At 46.0% G+C, this 18,105-nt stretch overlaps 4 protein-coding genes and 1 long non-coding RNA gene across 17 annotated transcripts in view; 2 read left to right on the plus strand and 3 right to left on the minus strand.

Annotated features, from left to right (window-relative positions):
- Nucleotides 1-1,570: 1,570 nt before the first annotated feature.
- Nucleotides 1,571-2,263, minus strand: lncRNA:CR44078 (long non-coding RNA:CR44078). Its single transcript, NR_073715.1, has 2 exons — nt 1,810-2,263; nt 1,571-1,682 (listed from the first exon to the last, which is right to left on the minus strand). It is a non-coding gene; the product is annotated as a long non-coding RNA:CR44078 (long non-coding RNA).
- A 570-nt stretch (nt 2,264-2,833) lies between these two features.
- Nucleotides 2,834-7,673, plus strand: TTLL4B (Tubulin tyrosine ligase-like 4B). Of its 3 annotated transcripts, none has more exons than NM_164562.2 (8): nt 2,834-2,991; nt 3,721-4,361; nt 4,708-5,167; nt 5,227-5,598; nt 5,664-5,850; nt 5,913-6,083; nt 6,144-7,152; nt 7,235-7,673. In NM_164562.2, exons 2-8 carry the CDS (start codon nt 3,747-3,749, stop codon nt 7,388-7,390), a joined length of 2,970 nt encoding a protein of 989 aa, NP_722946.1. In that variant the 5' UTR covers nt 2,834-2,991; nt 3,721-3,746; the 3' UTR covers nt 7,391-7,673. The 3 variants fall into 3 exon arrangements, with proteins under 3 accessions (NP_722946.1, NP_608810.1, NP_001260010.1); NM_001273081.2 differs by lacking the exon at nt 2,834-2,991 and adding an exon at nt 3,296-3,534; NM_134966.3 differs by having other exon boundaries at nt 6,144-7,670.
- A 189-nt stretch (nt 7,674-7,862) lies between these two features.
- On the plus strand, nt 7,863-11,591 carry Cep97 (Centrosomal protein 97kDa). Of its 2 annotated transcripts, NM_134967.4 has the most exons (8): nt 7,863-8,154; nt 8,546-8,706; nt 8,770-9,227; nt 9,284-9,642; nt 9,709-9,969; nt 10,039-10,215; nt 10,291-10,720; nt 10,788-11,591. In NM_134967.4, the coding sequence occupies exons 1-8, from the start codon at nt 8,148-8,150 to the stop codon at nt 11,353-11,355; spliced, it is 2,421 nt and encodes an 806-aa protein (NP_608811.2). In that variant the 5' UTR covers nt 7,863-8,147; the 3' UTR covers nt 11,356-11,591. The 2 variants fall into 2 exon arrangements, with proteins under 2 accessions (NP_608811.2, NP_001162867.1); NM_001169396.1 differs by lacking the exons at nt 7,863-8,154; nt 8,546-8,706; nt 8,770-9,227; ... (1 more) ...; nt 9,709-9,969; nt 10,039-10,215 and having other exon boundaries at nt 10,256-10,720.
- On the minus strand, nt 11,437-12,624 carry CG31957 (uncharacterized protein). 2 transcript variants are annotated; one of them, NM_001273082.1, is made up of 2 exons: nt 12,339-12,624; nt 11,437-12,035 (listed from the first exon to the last, which is right to left on the minus strand). In NM_001273082.1, exons 1-2 carry the CDS (start codon nt 12,499-12,501, stop codon nt 11,719-11,721), a joined length of 480 nt encoding a protein of 159 aa, NP_001260011.1. In that variant the 5' UTR covers nt 12,502-12,624; the 3' UTR covers nt 11,437-11,718. The 2 variants fall into 2 exon arrangements, with proteins under 2 accessions (NP_001260011.1, NP_722949.1); NM_164564.3 differs by having other exon boundaries at nt 11,646-12,035.
- A 187-nt stretch (nt 12,625-12,811) lies between these two features.
- The window catches only part of capu (cappuccino), a 30,215-nt gene continuing 24,921 nt past the window's right edge, over nt 12,812-18,105 (minus strand). For 8 of the 9 annotated variants that reach the window (NM_164565.2, NM_001144311.2, NM_001144312.2 and 5 more), the window contains 4 exons: nt 14,616-15,468; nt 13,551-14,561; nt 13,185-13,488; nt 12,826-13,113 (listed from right to left, as the gene is read on the minus strand). In NM_164565.2, coding sequence (NP_722950.2) covers nt 12,996-13,113; nt 13,185-13,488; nt 13,551-14,561; nt 14,616-15,468 — 2,286 coding nt within the window. In that variant the 3' untranslated portion in view covers nt 12,826-12,995. Of the gene's footprint in view, nt 13,114-13,184; nt 13,489-13,550; nt 14,562-14,615; nt 15,469-18,105 lie in introns of all 9 variants that reach the window. The other variant, NM_001144313.2, reaches the window with a different exon arrangement.

The raw sequence follows: 18,105 nt of genomic DNA on the forward strand, positions 1-18,105 counted from the left end.
ACTCAACACACAATGCTGTCAAAATATTGAAGTTTTTCGGTTTCCCTTTTTGCTAAATTATCAGCCTCAAACGAGAAATCCAAGTTAAAAAAAAAAAAGAAGAATCCGCAGAAGACGGCGAAATGTCAGAGAAGCGTCGGCAAAATTCGCATCTTCTTCAACGGGGGTCTTTCTGATTTTTTTTTTTTTTTGCAGAAGCCAAAGGTTGTCGCTGCTGGCCAGACTAAAATGAAATGCCATATAGACAATAAATTTTCCACTTTATTTTCGCCGCTGAGCGGGCTTTATGGCATTTTTATTGCGAATGGGTGAAAACAAAATAAGCAGTAAAATTAATCGTCGACTTAGCTGGCGATTAACAGAAATATCAAAGACGGCATCCATTTTGGTTGCCCGCAGTTGAAAATCTCGAGTCGAAATGGCAGTGGAAACTTTTCAGAGTACGAGAAATGGTTTTCAAACTAGGATGATGATGAGTTGGTTGAAATGGGCAGGTCCAATTAGTTGAAACCAAAGTGGTTCGATAAAGAGAGCGCCATAAAAATTGGTTAACAATTATGCTAATTGGGAAAATTAAATAGATTTTAACAAACATGGAACTAAAAGCAAAAAAAAAGAGAGTGTGAATGAAGATTTATACTGGCGAACTTTAATTGAATTTACGCCATATCAATAGATCTATAGAGATCTTTTCAAATCAAATCAGCTGGTATTAAACTCCATTATCTGCGGGCTACTCCCCACTTTTTCCCGGTGGAAAAGTGATCTGGGAAAAACCCTTTTAGCAGGATCATTTTTGGCAGGATTAGATGGCGTAACCATATGTGCCATACGCTATTGAGTTAGGAATCGTCTCGATTTCTTCGATTTCATCTCGTCGGCACACACACACACACACCTTTTCAGTGCTGGGCGTGTGTGTAAATTGAGCTCTAATCACGGCGAGCCGATCGCAAATCCTTTTCAAGCCATCTCATGTTTACCAAAAGGTGCCGAAAGCAAACATCTAGTGAAAGGATTAGGGAACCCAAAGCACACACATGTCTTGCCATTCGCTCAAATTAGTTGGATTGAAATCCTGCGGATCCTCTATTCTCGCATTGTGTGCATTGTTCAGCAGCAAATTAATTGCATTTTACCTCGGGGAAACCCGAGACTTTTCTTCGCCAGCGAGCGGGGGCGATGATGTAATCCAAAACTTGAGCAGCCGGCGACGCCTTGATTAAATAATTAATAATATTTTATAAACAAGCGGCGTACTTATCGCACAACAGAAATCTGTTGTTGAACTGCGCACTGAAGTTAGGAACACAAATTAGCGAATATAAATCATTTTTTCCACATCATATTTTTGCTTAAATAGATAATCTTACCTAATCTCCTCTCTGATTTGCACAAAGTATTTGTTTTCTTTCCGTGTAAGCTACTTGCTGTGGGCTCTTTGGAAATGGCCCACACAAGTGCATTTGGGCCATATCTGCGATCTGATCGGGCCATCGAAAGTGCCACTGTATCGGGTCCTGGCAACGAAGACCGACCAATGACAAAACACACAGGCCCAAAACAACAAACACGTTAATGTCCCGAGATGTAGATAAGTTCATCAGCGGCGCAGTGCAGACATTCTTCTCGAGTCTCACATCCCATTGTGTATGTATACACTGGTCGAAAAGAATCGTTTTCTTAAGAACAAAAATATTACGAAAATTTATTACGATTCTCTATTTAGATTTAAGCCCATCTTATGAACAGAGCAAACAAATAATTATAGGTAGTAAGTATTTAATTAAATTCTGCTTATTTTCCTACCACCAATTTTTTCGCAGTGCAGTCTCCTTTTCCTTCGCTTGTCTTCTGACCACTGAGTGTTGACGTCTTGTAGGCGGTAACGATGATGGCGATGAAGTCGCCTCGAGGGCCGTTTAAAGGCCGCCACAACTTATCGACGTTTTCGGACCCGGATTCGTATCTTGTGGATGCGCTCCTCGTTGTGTGTGTTTCTTCCCCATTTGCCGCAGGATCTGCGATAAATCACTTTGTACTGCTGCGCAGCCATCAAAATCAATAAGGGCCGCTCGTTCGCCTGGCAAAGGAGGTGTATATAAACTGAAACGTTGATGGCTTCATCATTGGCCCAACTGCGGCATTTGATCACAGTATTCGTTACGCTCATGTAGGTCTCCTTTTTTGTTCGATTTTAGTTCTTTCGTAATTTAGGTAGAGCGACCGCCGACCAGATGCCTGATTTATGTCAAACTGTTTGATGGCCAGTTAATCTCCAGGAGCCGCGCATGAACTTCTTAACTTTATTTTATTGCCTTCTAATTAATCACTCCCATTAGCAGCATTATTTATGTTGTGGTATACATTTGCTTAAATAAATAATAGATTTATATTATGTATTTACCTTAATAGCTGACTATTATTTTTAAGATTTTTATGGAATTTTATATTGTTATTTATTGAACACATACGCTTTGAAACTGTTTTTGTAAAATAAATATTTTGTTTCGACCGAAACTTTGAATTTAGTTACTTAAAAGAATTGTTATTTCATAAGATTTAAATATCTAGTATAATATATGGAATTCCTGGATAATAAGAGTTTTTAATCGGAAACAAAATTTACTGGCAATGTAAATCCCATTTTTGGAATGACACATTGTTTTTGATTATATTTAAATTGTCCGCCAAGAAACAGCGTTGCCAACAGATAATAAATAAAATAACAATATCGATATTTACAAACTCCGACCTGTGACTTGTTACGATGAAAATATTCTTTTTTCAAATATTATCGATTGGTATCGAGACCTGGCTCGTAAATTTTTCCCATCCCTGCTTGAAACACAAACAAAAATCCCGAGTGGGACATGTACATATGGAATACTTTTCAAATCGAGTACTCGAGTCGATAGCTGTCTTATAGTTCTCGGTTTGTTTGTGTAATTAAACTAAATTTGTTGTGCGTATGTAAAAAAAAGTATTACGGTAAGTCTGCACACGCACCCACCCTTGCACGCACACACACCCACTAACACAAGTGCAGCAAAAGCCGGCTGTCGGAAACAACAACAAGAACGATAACGATAGCGCGATCTGCGCGCCAATTGAAGTTTTTGAATATTGCAGTGCGTGTTCATTGAAGGCGAAAGTCTTGTTTATTTTTGTCTGCTCCTCTTTTTTTGGCACGCATCTCGTTGCTATTGATCGATTTGCAATCGATGAACGAAGTGTGCCCCGCATTCTGTATTTTTCTCGCTCTCTTTTGTTTTTGTTTTTCTATTTTCCTTGGATGATCTTGGCTGTGCCATGAGTTTTCGAAAATAGCCATCCATTGACACGCCGCCGCGCACACAAATACCGCCCGAGTGGTGAAGTAATAACCTGAACCACCGTCAATTAAAATAAAGACAAAATCAGCCACCTTGAACCCATTCGAAAACCCAATTTTCGAATTCGACCAGCACGAGACCGAAATAGTTCTCCCTATTTTTGGGGAATTCGGAGCAGGTGCAGTCAACAGCATTGCAGGTGTTCGTTCAATAAAATAAGAGTTTCTTAAATAGAAGAAAAACAGTGCTTTCAACTAACCGAATCATTGTTTAAAAAATAGCGGAATCTTAAAGTGAAAATTGAAACATTTCCAAATAATAATTCCAAACGACAAATATTCAATGAAATAAATCCTGTTTTTATACCTGTTTTAATCACTTGCAGTTATCCAAATTACTTGTGAACTCAATATGGCTCAGATGACCGAGAAGAGGACAACGTCGGCCCGATCTGGTACTGCCGCCAAGGAGAACCACAGCCTGACGGGACGGCAGAACCAGCAGAATCATCACAATCAGGGACACCAGCGCAGCGGCAAGGGCATCGAGATACTCGACTTCCACGAATCGTGGCTGGAGGAGGTGGAGCTGTACAAGGACAAGATGGTCATGTGCAAGAAGCTGGCCCATCACAATCACGTGCCCGCCTCATCGCACCACCTGCAGCCGCACCTGGCCGCCCCGAATCGAAATCATGGCAGAATCGTCCAGTCCAGCACCCCGCAGCATCGCAGCTCGGCCGGCGGAGGATCCGCGGCTGGAGCCACAGCATCCGATTCCGTCTCGGCTCGCTACTCGCCGCCTGGTCAAAAGCAAAGATCACCGCCCTCGCCGCGCAAACGGCTGACGCCGGAGAAGGTGGCCAACTTAGGAGGAGGAGGCGGTGGCTCTAAGGTAGGCGCGCAGCGCATCATCATCCGTGGAACGCCGCCCAACAGCTCCACACCCAAGGTAGCCGCCACGCCCTCAAATGTTCCCGTCGTGGCCAACAGTGTGCTCCAATCGGAACCGTACAAGAAAGTCCAGGTGAGCGCGACTCCTGACTATTTGTTTGTATCTCTGTAATCATCGGGGGAAATCACTTTCTGTGTCTTTATTTATTTATTTAGCGTTGCCTCTTTGAAAGTATTTCTACGTTTGTCATTTAATTAATTTAACATCTTTAACATCTCTATGCTTAATAATACGATATGCATTATCATGTTCAATGACTAATCGAGATATCTCTTGATTCCTATCAACCACATAATTTAATATCTCTCCGTTTATAAAACCCCACTAACGAGCATGTCTGAATAACCTATGTCGCTTTCGCCCCTTCCTTTCCATGTTGTGTGTTTCCGTTTCCGCATCCGCTCCACTAACCGATCAGATGCTATTGAAGCGCGCAAGGGAGGAGGCCTTCGCCAAGCACACGGCTGGCAATTCAGCCGCGAATGGCAACGGACCCAAGCGCTCCGCCCACAGTCCGCCCATTCAGGCCAAGGTACCGCCGTCGAACATGTCCTGCCCAAGCACCCAGACGCTTAAGCCGTCGCCGCCCAGCAAGATTGTGGTGAACTCGTTCCACGGCAGCAGCATGCTGAGCACGCAGCAACAGGAGGAGAAGAGCAGACTCCTCACCCAAAACGGGCTGACCAAGTCGGCGGCCACCGCTTTGGAAACGAGTCTCTACGCCTCGCTGTACGCCAATGCGCCACAGAACAGCCAGCCGCAGTTCCATAGCCCGCGGATTTCCGGAGGAGATCACGTCGCGTCCTATGTGGGCGTCTCACTGAACAAGGGAGCCGGACACGATAACGACAGGAAGCACGAAGATGATCCGTGCGCAGGTAGGGAAATATAAGTGATTTATTCAAGAGGAATCTTCTTATGCTCACTACATTTGCAGCCATCGACGACATTAACTACTACGACGATTCAGACTCGGAGGAGGAGTATGTGGGCACGCCATTCTTTCTGGAGGAGGACAACACGGAGACGCGCCAGAGCAAGCACACTCGATTGCTGCCGCAAAAGACACCATCGAAGGAATCTGTGCGCACCACGGACTCGGAGGCGTCTGTCTATTTCCGTCCGGAGGCCATACTCTCGCCCAGTCTCTTCCCGCACGTTCCGCCGTACCTGAACTTTACGTCCCACGCGGACAAGGGTCCTCCAATGCCGGCAGCATTGCATCGAGTGCTCAAATGGAAACTCAGCCCCGTGATGCCGAAGATTGTCAAGCGAGTGGTGCTCAATTCGGGCTTCCGCATCATCAAGAGTGGGTCGTCGTATGATTACTGTGGTTTAAACCCCATCTAATTGTTTCAAAAAACTTTGTTGCAGACACCACCGACTGGATGGCCGTGTGGGAGAAGCACATGAAGAGCCCCGGGTTTAGGACCATTCGATCGCACCAGAAGTACAACCATATACCCGGATCGTTCCGCATCGGTAGAAAAGACACCATGTGGCGCAGCATCTACAACAATATGAAGAAGTTCGGCAAGAAGGAGTTTGGCTTTATGCAAAAGTGAGCACTGCGAAAATATAACTTTGAATTTCTATTATTTTACTCGATATCTTCTTTAACAGATCCTACATTATGCCAGACGATCTGGAGAGCCTGCGTCAGGTGTGGCCCAAAAATGCCTCGAAGCTGACCAAGTGGATTGTTAAGCCGCCGGCGAGTGCCCGAGGCACGGGCATACGCATTGTGAACAAGTGGAGCCAATTTCCCAAAGATCGTCCTCTGGTGGTTCAGAAGTGGGTGCCCATAACTTCGTCTTCTTTAAAAATCTTCCCTAACCCTAAACCCCACTTCAGATACATTGAACGTCCGCTGTTGATCAACGACAATAAGTTCGATATGCGTCTGTATGTGGTACTGACCTCGATCAACCCACTCCGCATCTATATGTACAAGGATGGACTGGCGCGTTTCGCGTCCGTTAAGTACAGCTCGGAGCTGAGCAATCTGGACGAGCGCTGCATGCACCTGACCAACTACAGCATCAACAAGTTCTCGCAGAACTATGCGAAGAACGAGGATTTCAATGCCTGCCAGGGCCACAAGTGGACGCTTCAATCGCTGTGGTCCTGCCTGGAGAATCGTGGCGTGAACACTAAGCGCCTGTGGGCCACGCTACGGAATCTGGTCATCAAGGGCATCGTGAGCGGGGAATCGGGATTGAATCGCATGTACCGCCAGAATGTGAACTTTCGCTACAATTGCTTCGAGTTGTTTGGCTTCGATGTGCTCCTGGATGAGAATCTAGTGCCCTGGCTGTTGGAGATAAATATATCGCCGTCGTTGCATTCGGAATTGCCACTGGATCTGCACGTGAAGGGTCCGCTCATTCAGGCCGTGCTGAATACGGCTCTATATCAGGTGCCGCCTAAGCTGAACGAACGTCAGCAGGCGGACATCCTGGAGGAGCTTAATCTGACCGGTCCGTTGTGCCATGACAAACGCATCTTCACCACCTGCCTGACTGCAGAGGAGGTCCGCAAACATAACCAGTACACCAATCGGAGCATCGAATTCCGGGAGGAGTACGTTGATACCATACTGGACAATCTACTGCCGGACGATGTCCGTTGCCTGATCGTTGCCGAGGACGAGCTGGCCAGGTGTCAGCCGCTGGAACGGATCTTCCCCACCGCCGGCACACATGTATATCTGCGCTATGTCGAGAATGCCCGGTACTATAATCGCCTGCTGGACGCCTGGGAGACGAAGTACGCCAAGAATAGGGAAATGGGCATTGCCTTGCTGTCGCGCTATTGCCGGGACAAATACCATTTACAGGTGTCGGACGCCGCCATGGAAAAGGTGAACGATCAATTCAATTCAATTGAATTTCCCCTTCCGTACCGCTTCTGTAGTCCATTTTCAAGTCATATTTCTTATCTAGGAACCAAATGTTGCACTTACCGAGATCGATATGCTGCACGTGCGAAAGGATGAGGTCTTGGACGGTGCCACCACGCTGGCCATACTTAAGCCCGTTGTCCAGGAGGGCTGCGAGGTGGCGCCGATTCCGGATGCCTGCATCGAGATCAAGTCCTGAAATTGAACCGAACTATCAGCACTATCACCATTGCTTCTTCCATTGCCATTGCCATTTCCATTCCCGTTTCCGTTACCAGCTCACAGCTGTGCCAGCATCCCGTGCAGATGTGCTCCGGAATTGTATCCGCTCAGTAAATTCACTTAACTTCGATCGTCTTTGGTGGCAATAGCCTGTTTTGGCATCCAGCTAGAAATTGGATCACACGTCATTTCAGTAAATATAAAACACTACGGGGTGTTTAAAAAAATTATGAAAATAAATATTTTATTTAAATTTAGTTCTTATTATTTATTCTTTATGCGAACACTGTAAACTGTAAAGAGTATCGGTTTTCTTATTGGGTAATTGCTCAGCACAGTACTAAGCTTTTTGAACTACGCGGGCTTTGGCAGTTGCGATAAGTCTAAGGAAGTGCAATCGATAACTAGCGGCGCAGTCTTGAGTTTTCAAGCTGCCGATAACGACATCACGCCTCCAATTATCGATAGACGTAGTATAATAACAATAAACAAAAATTCACTGTATTGCACGGCGCTAAAATAAAAATTAAGTTTGCAAATCATGGCGTGGACTGAATTATAAACCCGGCTTGAAACCAAAGGACTGCAAGTGGAACAGCTGAGCTGCACACTTGGGAAATTGCCAATCTGAAACTGCGTGGAAAAAAGAGTGGCCCATTGATTTTTCGCTAAGTATCTGCTGATTAAAAAAAAATTGACCGCAGCGTTGGAATTTCGGCCTGCCAATCAGAAAAATGAGTGGTAAGAAGCCAGTTCTATGCAAGAATGGGCACTATATATTAGTAACTAATAATATGATTTGCGGGGATTGGGATTTGCGTGCTGACTGTATGGGAATTTGCAGTCTGCTTTTGGGGAGTTGGGGTTAATGTTCAGCGGGCCGGGGGCTTCGAGGTCCTGGCTAAAAAGGACGCACCTGCGCCCTGACCTCCTCTCCAACTTCTTGAAAAGTGCGGACCCCTCGATGAAGTCATCAATTTTGTAACATGCACACGTATACAGTGAAGCTTGCATTATGTATTTCCTTTTTGGGCTTTTTGTTTTACATAATTCTGATATTGTGTTTAATGCATAATAAGTATGAAGTGGTAAACCTTAGTTTCTACCCACTGTGCTTTGTTAACCCAAACAGGCGACGAAAGTGGCGAGGAGAAGCACGTCCTGAACTTGTCCAAGCAAAAGCTGAAGAAGGTGCCCAAGCAGGACGATGCGCACAGCATACGGCAGCTCATCCTGGACGAGAACGAGCTGCAGAAGATCGACAACATAGACTCGTATCTCAAAATTGAAACGGTGACTTGCAACGTTCTGCGAAAAGAAACAAGTTCCTAATTAACAGAAATTCAAATATTTCAGCTCTCCTTGGCCAGAAATCAATTGCTGCGCATGTATGGCGTCTGCCGGCTGCATTGCCTGCGTGAACTGAATCTGTCCTTCAATGGCATACTCTCTATCGAGGGCCTGAAGGAATGCATCCATCTGCGCGTTCTGAATCTGGAGGGGAATAACATCAAGACCATCGAGCATCTGAACACGAATGTCAATCTGGAGTGCCTGAATCTGGCGGATAATAGCATTGGCAGCATTTCGGATATGTCCTATTTGCGCAATCTCAAGGAGCTATATTTGCACGGAAATCGCTTGACGCATCTGAGGCAGTGCGACAAGTGTTTGCCCACCTCACTGGAAACCCTAACGTTGGCCAAGAATAGCATCAACGATCTCAACGAGATCTGTACGCTGTCGCATCTGAGCAACTTGCTGAGCATTTCCATTGCGGATAATCCCTGTGTGACCATGATCAACAGTTTGGAGTGAGTTAGCTTAATGGATCATATGGATTGCGCTTAAAATGTAACATCTCTTGCAGTGGCTTTGATTACCGACCTTTTGTTTTAAACTGGTGCATGAGCCTCAAGTACATCGATGGCTTTGTGGTCGATCCTATTGAGAGTCTTAAGGCCGAATGGCTGTATAGCCAGGGACGTGGTCGCCAGTTCCGTGTGGGCGAGCAGCAGGGCTTGGCAAAATACCTAAGTTCTGTGTGCCCGCTGGTGGGCAAGGCGCTGGAAAATGAAAACGATAGGAAACTCCGGCTGATCCTCAGCAAGGCGCAACACCATCAGCGGCAGCTGCAGGAAGAGATCATGGATAACGCAAATAGTTCTGCCAGCACTTCGCCCTCATCCCATCGCAAGAAGCCCACGAGTCGCATTCAGTCGCCCAGATGTAAGTTATTAACTCCCTATCTATGCTTTTTCATATAACTTATATTTTTCTGTCTTCGATTTAAAGTCTCCCGCTTGAGTGGCCGCCAGGGATCACCGGAGTCCATGGTGAATAGCTATCACGGGAACAGCAGCAACAATAGCATTGTTAGCGACAATGGATCTACGAATCATTCGCTGCAAATGAGCATTTCGCTCATTGAGAACATTAAAAACGATGGCGAAGGCTTTAGTTTGGCCGGCAGCGGAATGTCCAGCAGCGTGACCACCAAGACATACAATTCCACGGAGTCCACGCCACGGAATATAACACCCAATCCCTACAATGGTATGACAATTAAAATATATTCAATGCAAGAGTGGAAAATGATGTTAATAGTAAACAACAATTCCACAGATCAAACGTTCATCAGTCAAACCCCATCTGGTGGTCCATTGGCGGCTGCCTCGAAAATGGTCCCAGTTCCGGAGACTCTGATGAGCCCGGATGTCTGTCCCGCCGCTGTGGCCCAAAGAGTTACGGTTACGGCACTGAACCCTCAGCTGCACAAGACCAAGATCAACAAAAATAAAGGTAGCCAGTAGTTGTTACTCTAGACTTTTAAAACGACACAGATTTCTAAAACATACATACACATTTACACTACAGACAACAAACTGAACTTGCCAAGAGTGCGAAGTCCACAACTGAAGAGGAACCAAAGCCCTACGAGCAGTCCACGGAGGATGGCCAATAAGTGCAGCGCGGACAACATGCAGGCACCGGAGAAACTCCAGCAATCGGCTGTTTTGGCCGATAGCGGTGGCTTCAGCACCGACGACGACGGCGAGCAAATCAACATAGAGAAACTGAGAGCAATCCGGAAGATGGCCGCTCAGAAGCAACAGCAGATGCATCAGGAGCAGCTGAAGCAGCAGGTGGACAACAACCTGAACTGCCAGGATCGGCTGATCGAGCACGTGACAGAGTCCTCGGCCGTTACCATCCAAAAGATGTGGCGAGGCTATCACACACGCAAGAAGACCAACAAGGACATAGCCGAGCGATTGCAGCGACGACGCACACAGGAGTATATCGAGTAGGTGGTCTCGTTTTAGGCAACATATATCGCAACTTTCTAATGCTCTATCTGTCGCATTCCTCAGACAACTCGGCAAGGATATGCTACTTACGAAGGCCCAGCTCGAGAACGAGCGAAAGATTCAGCAGCTGCAGATGCAGGCCATCAATGCGCTGTGGAAAAAGGTGTCCACCATGGAGGTGGATCCCAAGGGAATACCTGCTGCTGCGGAACAGGGCGAGGACTCCAATGGCGGAGGGTCTGGCCACCTGAGTCTCGATCAAAATTCAGCCGCCGTGGTAAATGATTTGGCGAAAAGATGCACCATGCTCACCGATCAGGTTCAAATGCTGCAAAGCTCGATTGGAACCATCGTCAACTGCCTCACAATGGTGTGCAATCTGCCGCAGGACGCTATTAAGAAGCAGGCCGAGATCATTGATTGCAGCTCCACTCAGACGGACCTCATTGCCGTACACACGCCGCAAATAGAGGACCTCACCAATTTTCCATTCACCAAAACAAGGCCCTCAACCTTGGCCCTAGAATCCAAGCACGAAGCTGCTCTGGCTTGTCCCAAAATCGATGAATTGAATGATGTCGACCTGAAGGAGACCCAAGAAGACTCGGAAAATCTTGATAAAGATCCATGAACAAATCCCAGTTAATAAATGAGGAGTATAAACGCTTTAAGGGTCGATCTCAGCGCTTATTAATTCCTTTCTTAGGCTTTTGTGTAGCTTTTGCAACAATATTAGATCGGTTACGAGAACTTAGAAGTAGCACCAGCATTCACAAACACATTACTTTGTTACATTCCTGAGATGCAGCGATGGTGGAAGACTTAACAATAGTATGAACAAATCGTAAATACAAATTTTTGTAAAGCACAAAAGGTGTTCTTGATTGCGGGCAGATTTTGTTCAAAAACAACACCAGCATTAACCAACAGTTTTTTTTTAATTAAGTTTGACAAATTTGTAAATAACCTAACTATGTGTGTGTTTGTACATCGTTCAGTCCTCTTCGCTGGATGTTTCCTCATCTTCCTCTTCGTCGGAGGAATCGCGATTTACAGGCCGATTTGTATTGGGCAGGAGATCATCCTCGAAATCGGAGTCGTCTTTGTTTTGGCTGGTGGCTTCCTCCTGTACAGGTTTCTTTGTGAATTTATCCGGCCAAATTGCAGCTTTTGTGTATTCCTTTATATGTTCGGGTGTGAGTATTTTGCAAATCTCGGCTTTGACTTTATCGCCCTCCTCAATCGGTTCGACCAGCAGAAAGTCGCCACGTTTCACCCACATGCTCTTGCGGAATTTGTTGGGCATCGAAACTAAAAGGGTCAGAAGGATACAAATTCATTATTAAGTATCAACATGAAATGAGTTGGGATGGGCTATCTCAACATGTCTTTATCGAGACGTTCAGACGGACGGACGAAGATATACGGACGAACGGAAGGACATGGCCAGATCGATTGGGATATTGATCCTGTTCAAGAATATATATGCTTGGTATGGTTCCATCGCTTCCTTCTGCCTGTGACATACTTTTCAAAAAATCTAGTATACCCGGCAATAGCTAGTTCAAAATTAACTAACCATGGAGTTTTCCTCGACTTTATTCATCCACTCACCAAGGAACGTTTCGTCCACGGTCTCCACCTCGTGGAGATTGTTGCCCCGACTGCTGATGACCCGCGCAATCTGCTGAGTTTCTGTGGGCAGCGCGTAGTCGTCCTCCATCATCTCCTTCATGAGATGCTTGCGACGACTGATACTCGGGTGTGATCGGTGCATTGTGCAGCTTTCAATATGATTTCTGTGCAAATTGCCAATTAAATTAAAATTGCTCAACTTTTGACTTGTTTTGTGTACAAACAGCTGTTGGGCTAGTGATGTGAGGCAGCACAAGTCGTGTCACTATCGATAGCACTCTATAAAAATGCTTAGCGATAGGTCTCAAGCCATGCCACACACAGCACTAGCAAGCAGTGTTGTACAATCCCTAGGCAAAGTGATAAATTCTATTTTTGAATAAAGTGCCAAAAGTTTGTGAATTATAACCGTCGCGAAACGATTCGAACACTAAAAGAACACTCGTCCGAGTAAACGCGCAATGTTAATAGCAAGAGCACATTTTATTTGTAGAGCCACAGCGCCTGCATTTAAGGAGTTTATACAAATTGGTGACTTAACAATTAGTGGAGACTACATCCATGTAACGAGAAGTTTGCTGAGCAATGGTGTAATAAAAAGCAACTATAAATACAAAATATATTCAATTGAGGCAACTAGTTCTTGCTACGCCTCATCAGCATGCGCTCCTTCAGCGAAATCCGTCCGGACTTCTCCACCTTGGTGGATACGTTGCGACGCGATTCGATTTGGGCCTGCTTCGATTTCTTCATTCTGAAAATGTGTAAAAAAAAACTGGGTAATCCCGCTGGGTAAGTGGTAAGTTGACTGCTGCTATTGCTTACAATTCATTCAGGAGACTGGTGATCTCCTTCTTCCAAATGTCCTTGAAATCATTGGTGAAATTCGTCCAGTACTCGAAGAACTGGTCGGGCGTGCACTGGGCCAACGTTAGGGTGCAGGCTTTGGGTGAGAAGTGGTAGAAGCGCATGGTCTCCAAAAAGAGATCGCGACACTCGTCAAGGGATTGATGCAGCTTGGCCATCGATTTGTCCGCCCCCTCCACAAACTCCTCCATTTTGGACTTGAAGGGCTCCATGATCTCGGGACGCGAGGCGGCCAAAACTTTGGCCGTCGTTCTCTTGCAACCTGAAGAGCAATATCATGGATTAGCTAAGTGATGGCAATGGAAATGATCGCTCTAAACTGACCCAAGAACTTCTTGTTGAGATCGAAGATCTGCTGCTGCACCTCCTCGAAGTCCATTTGTGCGGCTCTCTCCACATCGGCTGGCTCTGGGATGGGCAAGCGGATCTCCAGGGGATGCACTCCCTCCTTTCGCCGCTGCGCAATGTAGGTGCGCACAATGAAATGGAGCAAGGTGGTGTGCGATTCCTTGGACTTGACATCCTTAAGCTTGCCCAGAATATCCAGATTGAAGCCATCCGCTTGTCCGCGCTGCCGGTTGCCACCGTTCATATAGTTGCCCAGCGTAAGGATGATGGAGAAGACCAGCTTCAAATCCTCGCTCTCGATCAATTGCTGCGATAGCTGGGACACCGTTTCCAGCTTTCGAAACAACAGCGTTACGGACTCCTCGAATTCCGCCTGAAAGACAATGCAGGAAATCCTCTCGCTGGCCATGGAAATTAGGGATATGTCCAGCAGGAACTGTTCGGGATGATCGAGCGGAATATCGCCGCCGGCTGCCTCCTTGATTCTCTGCAGCTCATCCTCTGTCGCCTGAATGTTGCTCATGTGCTGCAGCGCCTCCAAACTGACCACCGATGTGTCTATGTGGTAGATAGCATGCTCGATTTCGCTGGACGGCACATGTAAACTCCGCCAGATTATGCCCACATTTCGCGATCTCTCCGGATCGAGTACCTTGATGGACTTGGCTCGCTTGACCTTCAGCTCCTTGGGCTTGCTAACGGGCGCAATGGCTTGGCGGGAAAAGAGTTCCGTGAACTCATCGATATTATCCAATGGCGTTTCCTCGATCTCCGTCCAGATCTCCTTGGTGGCCGGTGGCGCTGTGGGCGGAGCATCTGCACCATTCGCAGCCGGAGGCTCATCGGGTGAGCTCCCGCTGTTCTCCGTGCTGTCCGTGGAATTGGCCACCGATGGGGGGCGTGGCGCAGGCGGCGCACTCGTCACTATCCGTGTCCAATATAAAGGACGCATTGGCTTCGGCGGGTTAACTGCACTCTTGCGCATGGCTAGAAAAATATTAGTTATTATACGACTGTAGTTATATTTTTCGGCTCACTCACTATTTGTGCGATGGAACCAATTGCCCTCGGCGGGATCGGGCAGTGGAGCGGGTGAGATTGTCGTCTTGGAGGGGGATGCACTCATGGGCGGTGGTGGAGGCGGTATGCCGCCGCCGCCTTCAATGGGTGCGGGTGGAGGTGGCGGCGGGGCACTACCACTGCCCGGAGGCGGAGGTGGCGGCGGTGGTGGTGCTCCATAGTTGGCCAGTGGCGGAGGAGGTGGTGGTGGTGGTGGAGGAGGAGGAGGCGGCGCAACAAAGGCGTGCAGCGGCGGAGGAGGTGGCGGAGGCGGCGGGGCAACGGCGTGGGGCTTTTCCCCATCTTCCTTTGCACTTTCGTTATCGGACACTTTCGTCGAGGATTGGCCGCACTTGCAGGTGCCCTCGCAATCCTCGCTTTCCGTTTGGGTTTCCGCATCCGTAAAGCTCTTCACACAGCCCTCCGCTCCAGTCTTGTTGTATTCATAAACGGTAGCCTCACTGGCGTTCAGCAGCTCCGTGAGATTCACACATCTCTTCGATGGACGACGCGGTGGTTCATCCACGCTGCTCAGCAGCTCGTTTACCACCGCATGAACTTCGGCCAAGGTCGTGCAGTTGAGTAGACGCTTCTTGAGGATCTGCTGCAGGGTTTTCTGATTGTCCGATGAGGCTGTGGATGCGGTGGCAATGGTTGCCAAAGAACCCGCCACCCCACCTGCTCCCAAGGACGCCAGCGATGCGGACTCCAGCGCTCGAATACCGGATGGTGTGCTGGAAAATGGCCAAGCCGCCACCTTGTCCAGCTTGCCAGGGGTCAGGGGCAATGAGGTGGTTGGCTGCTCCGTGTGCGTCCATTGGTACATTTCATAGGGCTGAATATTGAAGAAGAAAACACTTTATTAATACTAAGCAACCCAAATGAGACCCTTTTGATTTAGATAATATCAATTTTATATTTTACTTCCAATTCCCCACATATACATCCAATAATTTCTAATTGCCAGTCAAGGGGGACAGTAAGTAAGGGAAAGAGACAGCTGCTAGCGCGGAGAAAGAGACGGCAAGTGGTCTCGAGTGTGCGACAAGCGAGTAAACTTAAAAGCACCTAAGTTGGCCTAAGTTCGCTTTATTTTCTGCCATGTTCCTGTACTTTCTGTGCATGGCAAAACTCCTTTGATTTTGATGGCGACTTTTTAGTCCCACTGCGGGAATTGTCTTTTCTTGTTGTCAAGTCTTGAAGGAAAATGGTGTCAACATTAGTATAGCAACTTGTAATACATTGCACAGCGGGTAAAATATATGGAAAGTGCATTTTGAAATTATGTTTTAATAATCTCTGAAAGACTCCCAACTCCATTGGAAACGAGTAAAATGAAAATAGCAGTTTAATTATGCTTAATAAAACTCATAGATACGCACTTACACGTTCAGGCAGTTACGTTTTGTTAATCAATCAGAGATCTAAGAACTTGACAAATGCAAATGGTGTGCAACATCCTGTCCCGACACCATATCCAATATACCCAGTAAGGAGTTTATCCTTAAGGAGTGGCTCGGTCAGAGTCAAGTTTATCGCACTTTACACCATTTGTGCCCAAGTGTTTGCCAGCGATTTGCATGTTGTTTGCACATTTTAAAGAACCGAGTAACCCAAGAAACCCACAAGCCAGCTGGAGGAGTGCAACCCAACATCTCCAAAACTAAAAAATGAAAAAATAAACCAAAACCTAACCATAAGAACCCACATGAAAATGTGCGAAAAAGTACGCAAAGTGCTGAGTATTTGTTTTGTTTTTGGTATTAGTAGTTGGTCGAGTTGGTAAAAAACTGTGCCCAATAGCTAAAGGATTTGCTCTGTTTGCCACATGAAATAAGCAACAAAATCATGCTACAGTTTGAAGAGGATTACACCAAATAACAATAGGAAGTTATTTATTTGGTTTTACCACTTAATAAGAGATTAAAACACAATTTCGGCCTGTGATACAGTTTGGTTGTTTCCCAATTCCCACTTAATTACCAGCAACATCATCATCGATTCCATTCACTCTAATCCCATCAGCCACTCTATACATCTGGCATATATATGGATATATCTAAAATACAATGTATGTATAAACAATCCAACACGCGTACGCACACACACGCAAACTAACAAGGCAATAGACACAAACTCTTAGTAGTTACACATTGCACATTCAAATCCAGTTTGCTCATTTCTGCATCAAAGTTTGGTTTGTTCCGGCTGAACCTAAAGAATAATACCAGTCGATTGGAATGGGAAAAACTTTCGACTGCGAGTAATAAAAACGCACAAACTTTCAATGAGCTGCAGCAACAATAATAATACGGGAAAACAGAAGGGACTGTGGTAAAAAGAAAAATTGTATCTAAGGGTACAGTAAGCACAGGGAAAATAACCAAATGGGCAAAGGATTAGGAAACTATGTATAAGTGTATCTAAAAGTATGCAGTAGCAGTCGATTCTCTGATTCTCTGAATATTCTTATCAGTGAATGAAACAACAGGTTCTAAGCCCACATAGCGACTAAGTACTGTACAAAGTGAAATCCCAGCCAAAGTTAAAGTCGAACACCGAACCTTTGACACAGCCTTTACCCCACTTTTGCTCCCTGGTGAGCTGGCCTATTGCCCAAAAAGTTCGAACAAATTCCAGAGACATCGGAGACGTCGTTGGACATACAAATATACTACAGATATATATATATAAATATATCTACTTGGCAGCCAGTTGAAGAAAATTCGTGATATCATAATCTTGAGCTCAAGTATCATCACATAGAAAATCACTTAACGGTGTCGTCTGCCGCCCCCCATTCTCGATTTTCCCGCCCACATTTTTGGCTATATATGTATATGTTTGTGTGCTATCTTGTGTTTGGGCCTCTCTGGGATTTGAGGTTAAGCTGCTGTGGCTAAAACTTTTGGCCTAAACTAATTTGAGGGCTATATCTAGTGCTTCATTATTTGCGGTGGCTTTTTGGTTGTTGTACGCTCTTGGTTGTTACTTGCTTGTTCGCCGGTTGTTGTCGTTGTTTCTGTCATTTGTGTTGTTTCTGTCGCTTGTGTTGTTCCTGCTGTCGCTTGTCTAATAACACTTAACTGGGTCTCGGTTTACAGCCCTCGAAATGGAAATGGGGCCACCAGCTTCTTGGGCCTCTTTCTGCTGTTGGGCAATTAAAGCCTTCCGCCTTTTTCCCAAACTGCTTGTTTATTTAGCTTTCTGGTCAAGAGCAGTACTAAATGCTAAATGGTAAATGGTAAATGGTAAATGGCCGGCTAAACTATGCCCGATGATATAGCCAACTATTATGGAGTCCATTAGGCCCGGCAGATGAAGATGACCATCGCCAGATGGTTGCCAAAGAGTTGGACAAAGAACGAGTGGATAAAAAGGAAGTTGGTATTCCACCAGCGTGATATTAGAGGGCTCGCATTTCACAATACACTGCAAAAGAAAAAAGGTCGCAAACATTTTAAGCCAAATA

Source organism: Drosophila melanogaster, chromosome 2L, assembly GCF_000001215.4.
Source record: "Drosophila melanogaster chromosome 2L".
Classification (NCBI taxonomy): Eukaryota; Metazoa; Arthropoda; class Insecta; order Diptera; family Drosophilidae; genus Drosophila; species Drosophila melanogaster.

Bases quoted from the DNA above. Each gene is read 5' to 3' on its own strand.
- TTLL4B (NM_164562.2), top strand. From the start codon at position 3,747: ATGGCTCAGATGACCGAGAAGAGGACAACGTCGGCCCGATCTGGTACT. The intron at 5,599-5,663 runs GTGGGTCGTCGT...ACTTTGTTGCAG, and splicing joins GGGCTTCCGCATCATCAAGA to ACACCACCGACTGGATGGCC. The intron at 6,084-6,143 runs GTGGGTGCCCAT...ACCCCACTTCAG, and splicing joins CGTCCTCTGGTGGTTCAGAA to ATACATTGAACGTCCGCTGT.
- Cep97 (NM_134967.4), top strand. The intron at 9,643-9,708 runs GTAAGTTATTAA...TTCGATTTAAAG, and splicing joins TCGCATTCAGTCGCCCAGAT to TCTCCCGCTTGAGTGGCCGC. The intron at 10,721-10,787 runs GTAGGTGGTCTC...CGCATTCCTCAG, and splicing joins CGCACACAGGAGTATATCGA to ACAACTCGGCAAGGATATGC.
- CG31957 (NM_001273082.1), bottom strand. From the start codon at position 12,501: ATGCACCGATCACACCCGAGTATCAGTCGTCGCAAGCATCTCATGAAG. The intron at 12,036-12,338 runs GTGAGTGGATGA...TGACCCTTTTAG, and splicing joins CGTGGACGAAACGTTCCTTG to TTTCGATGCCCAACAAATTC.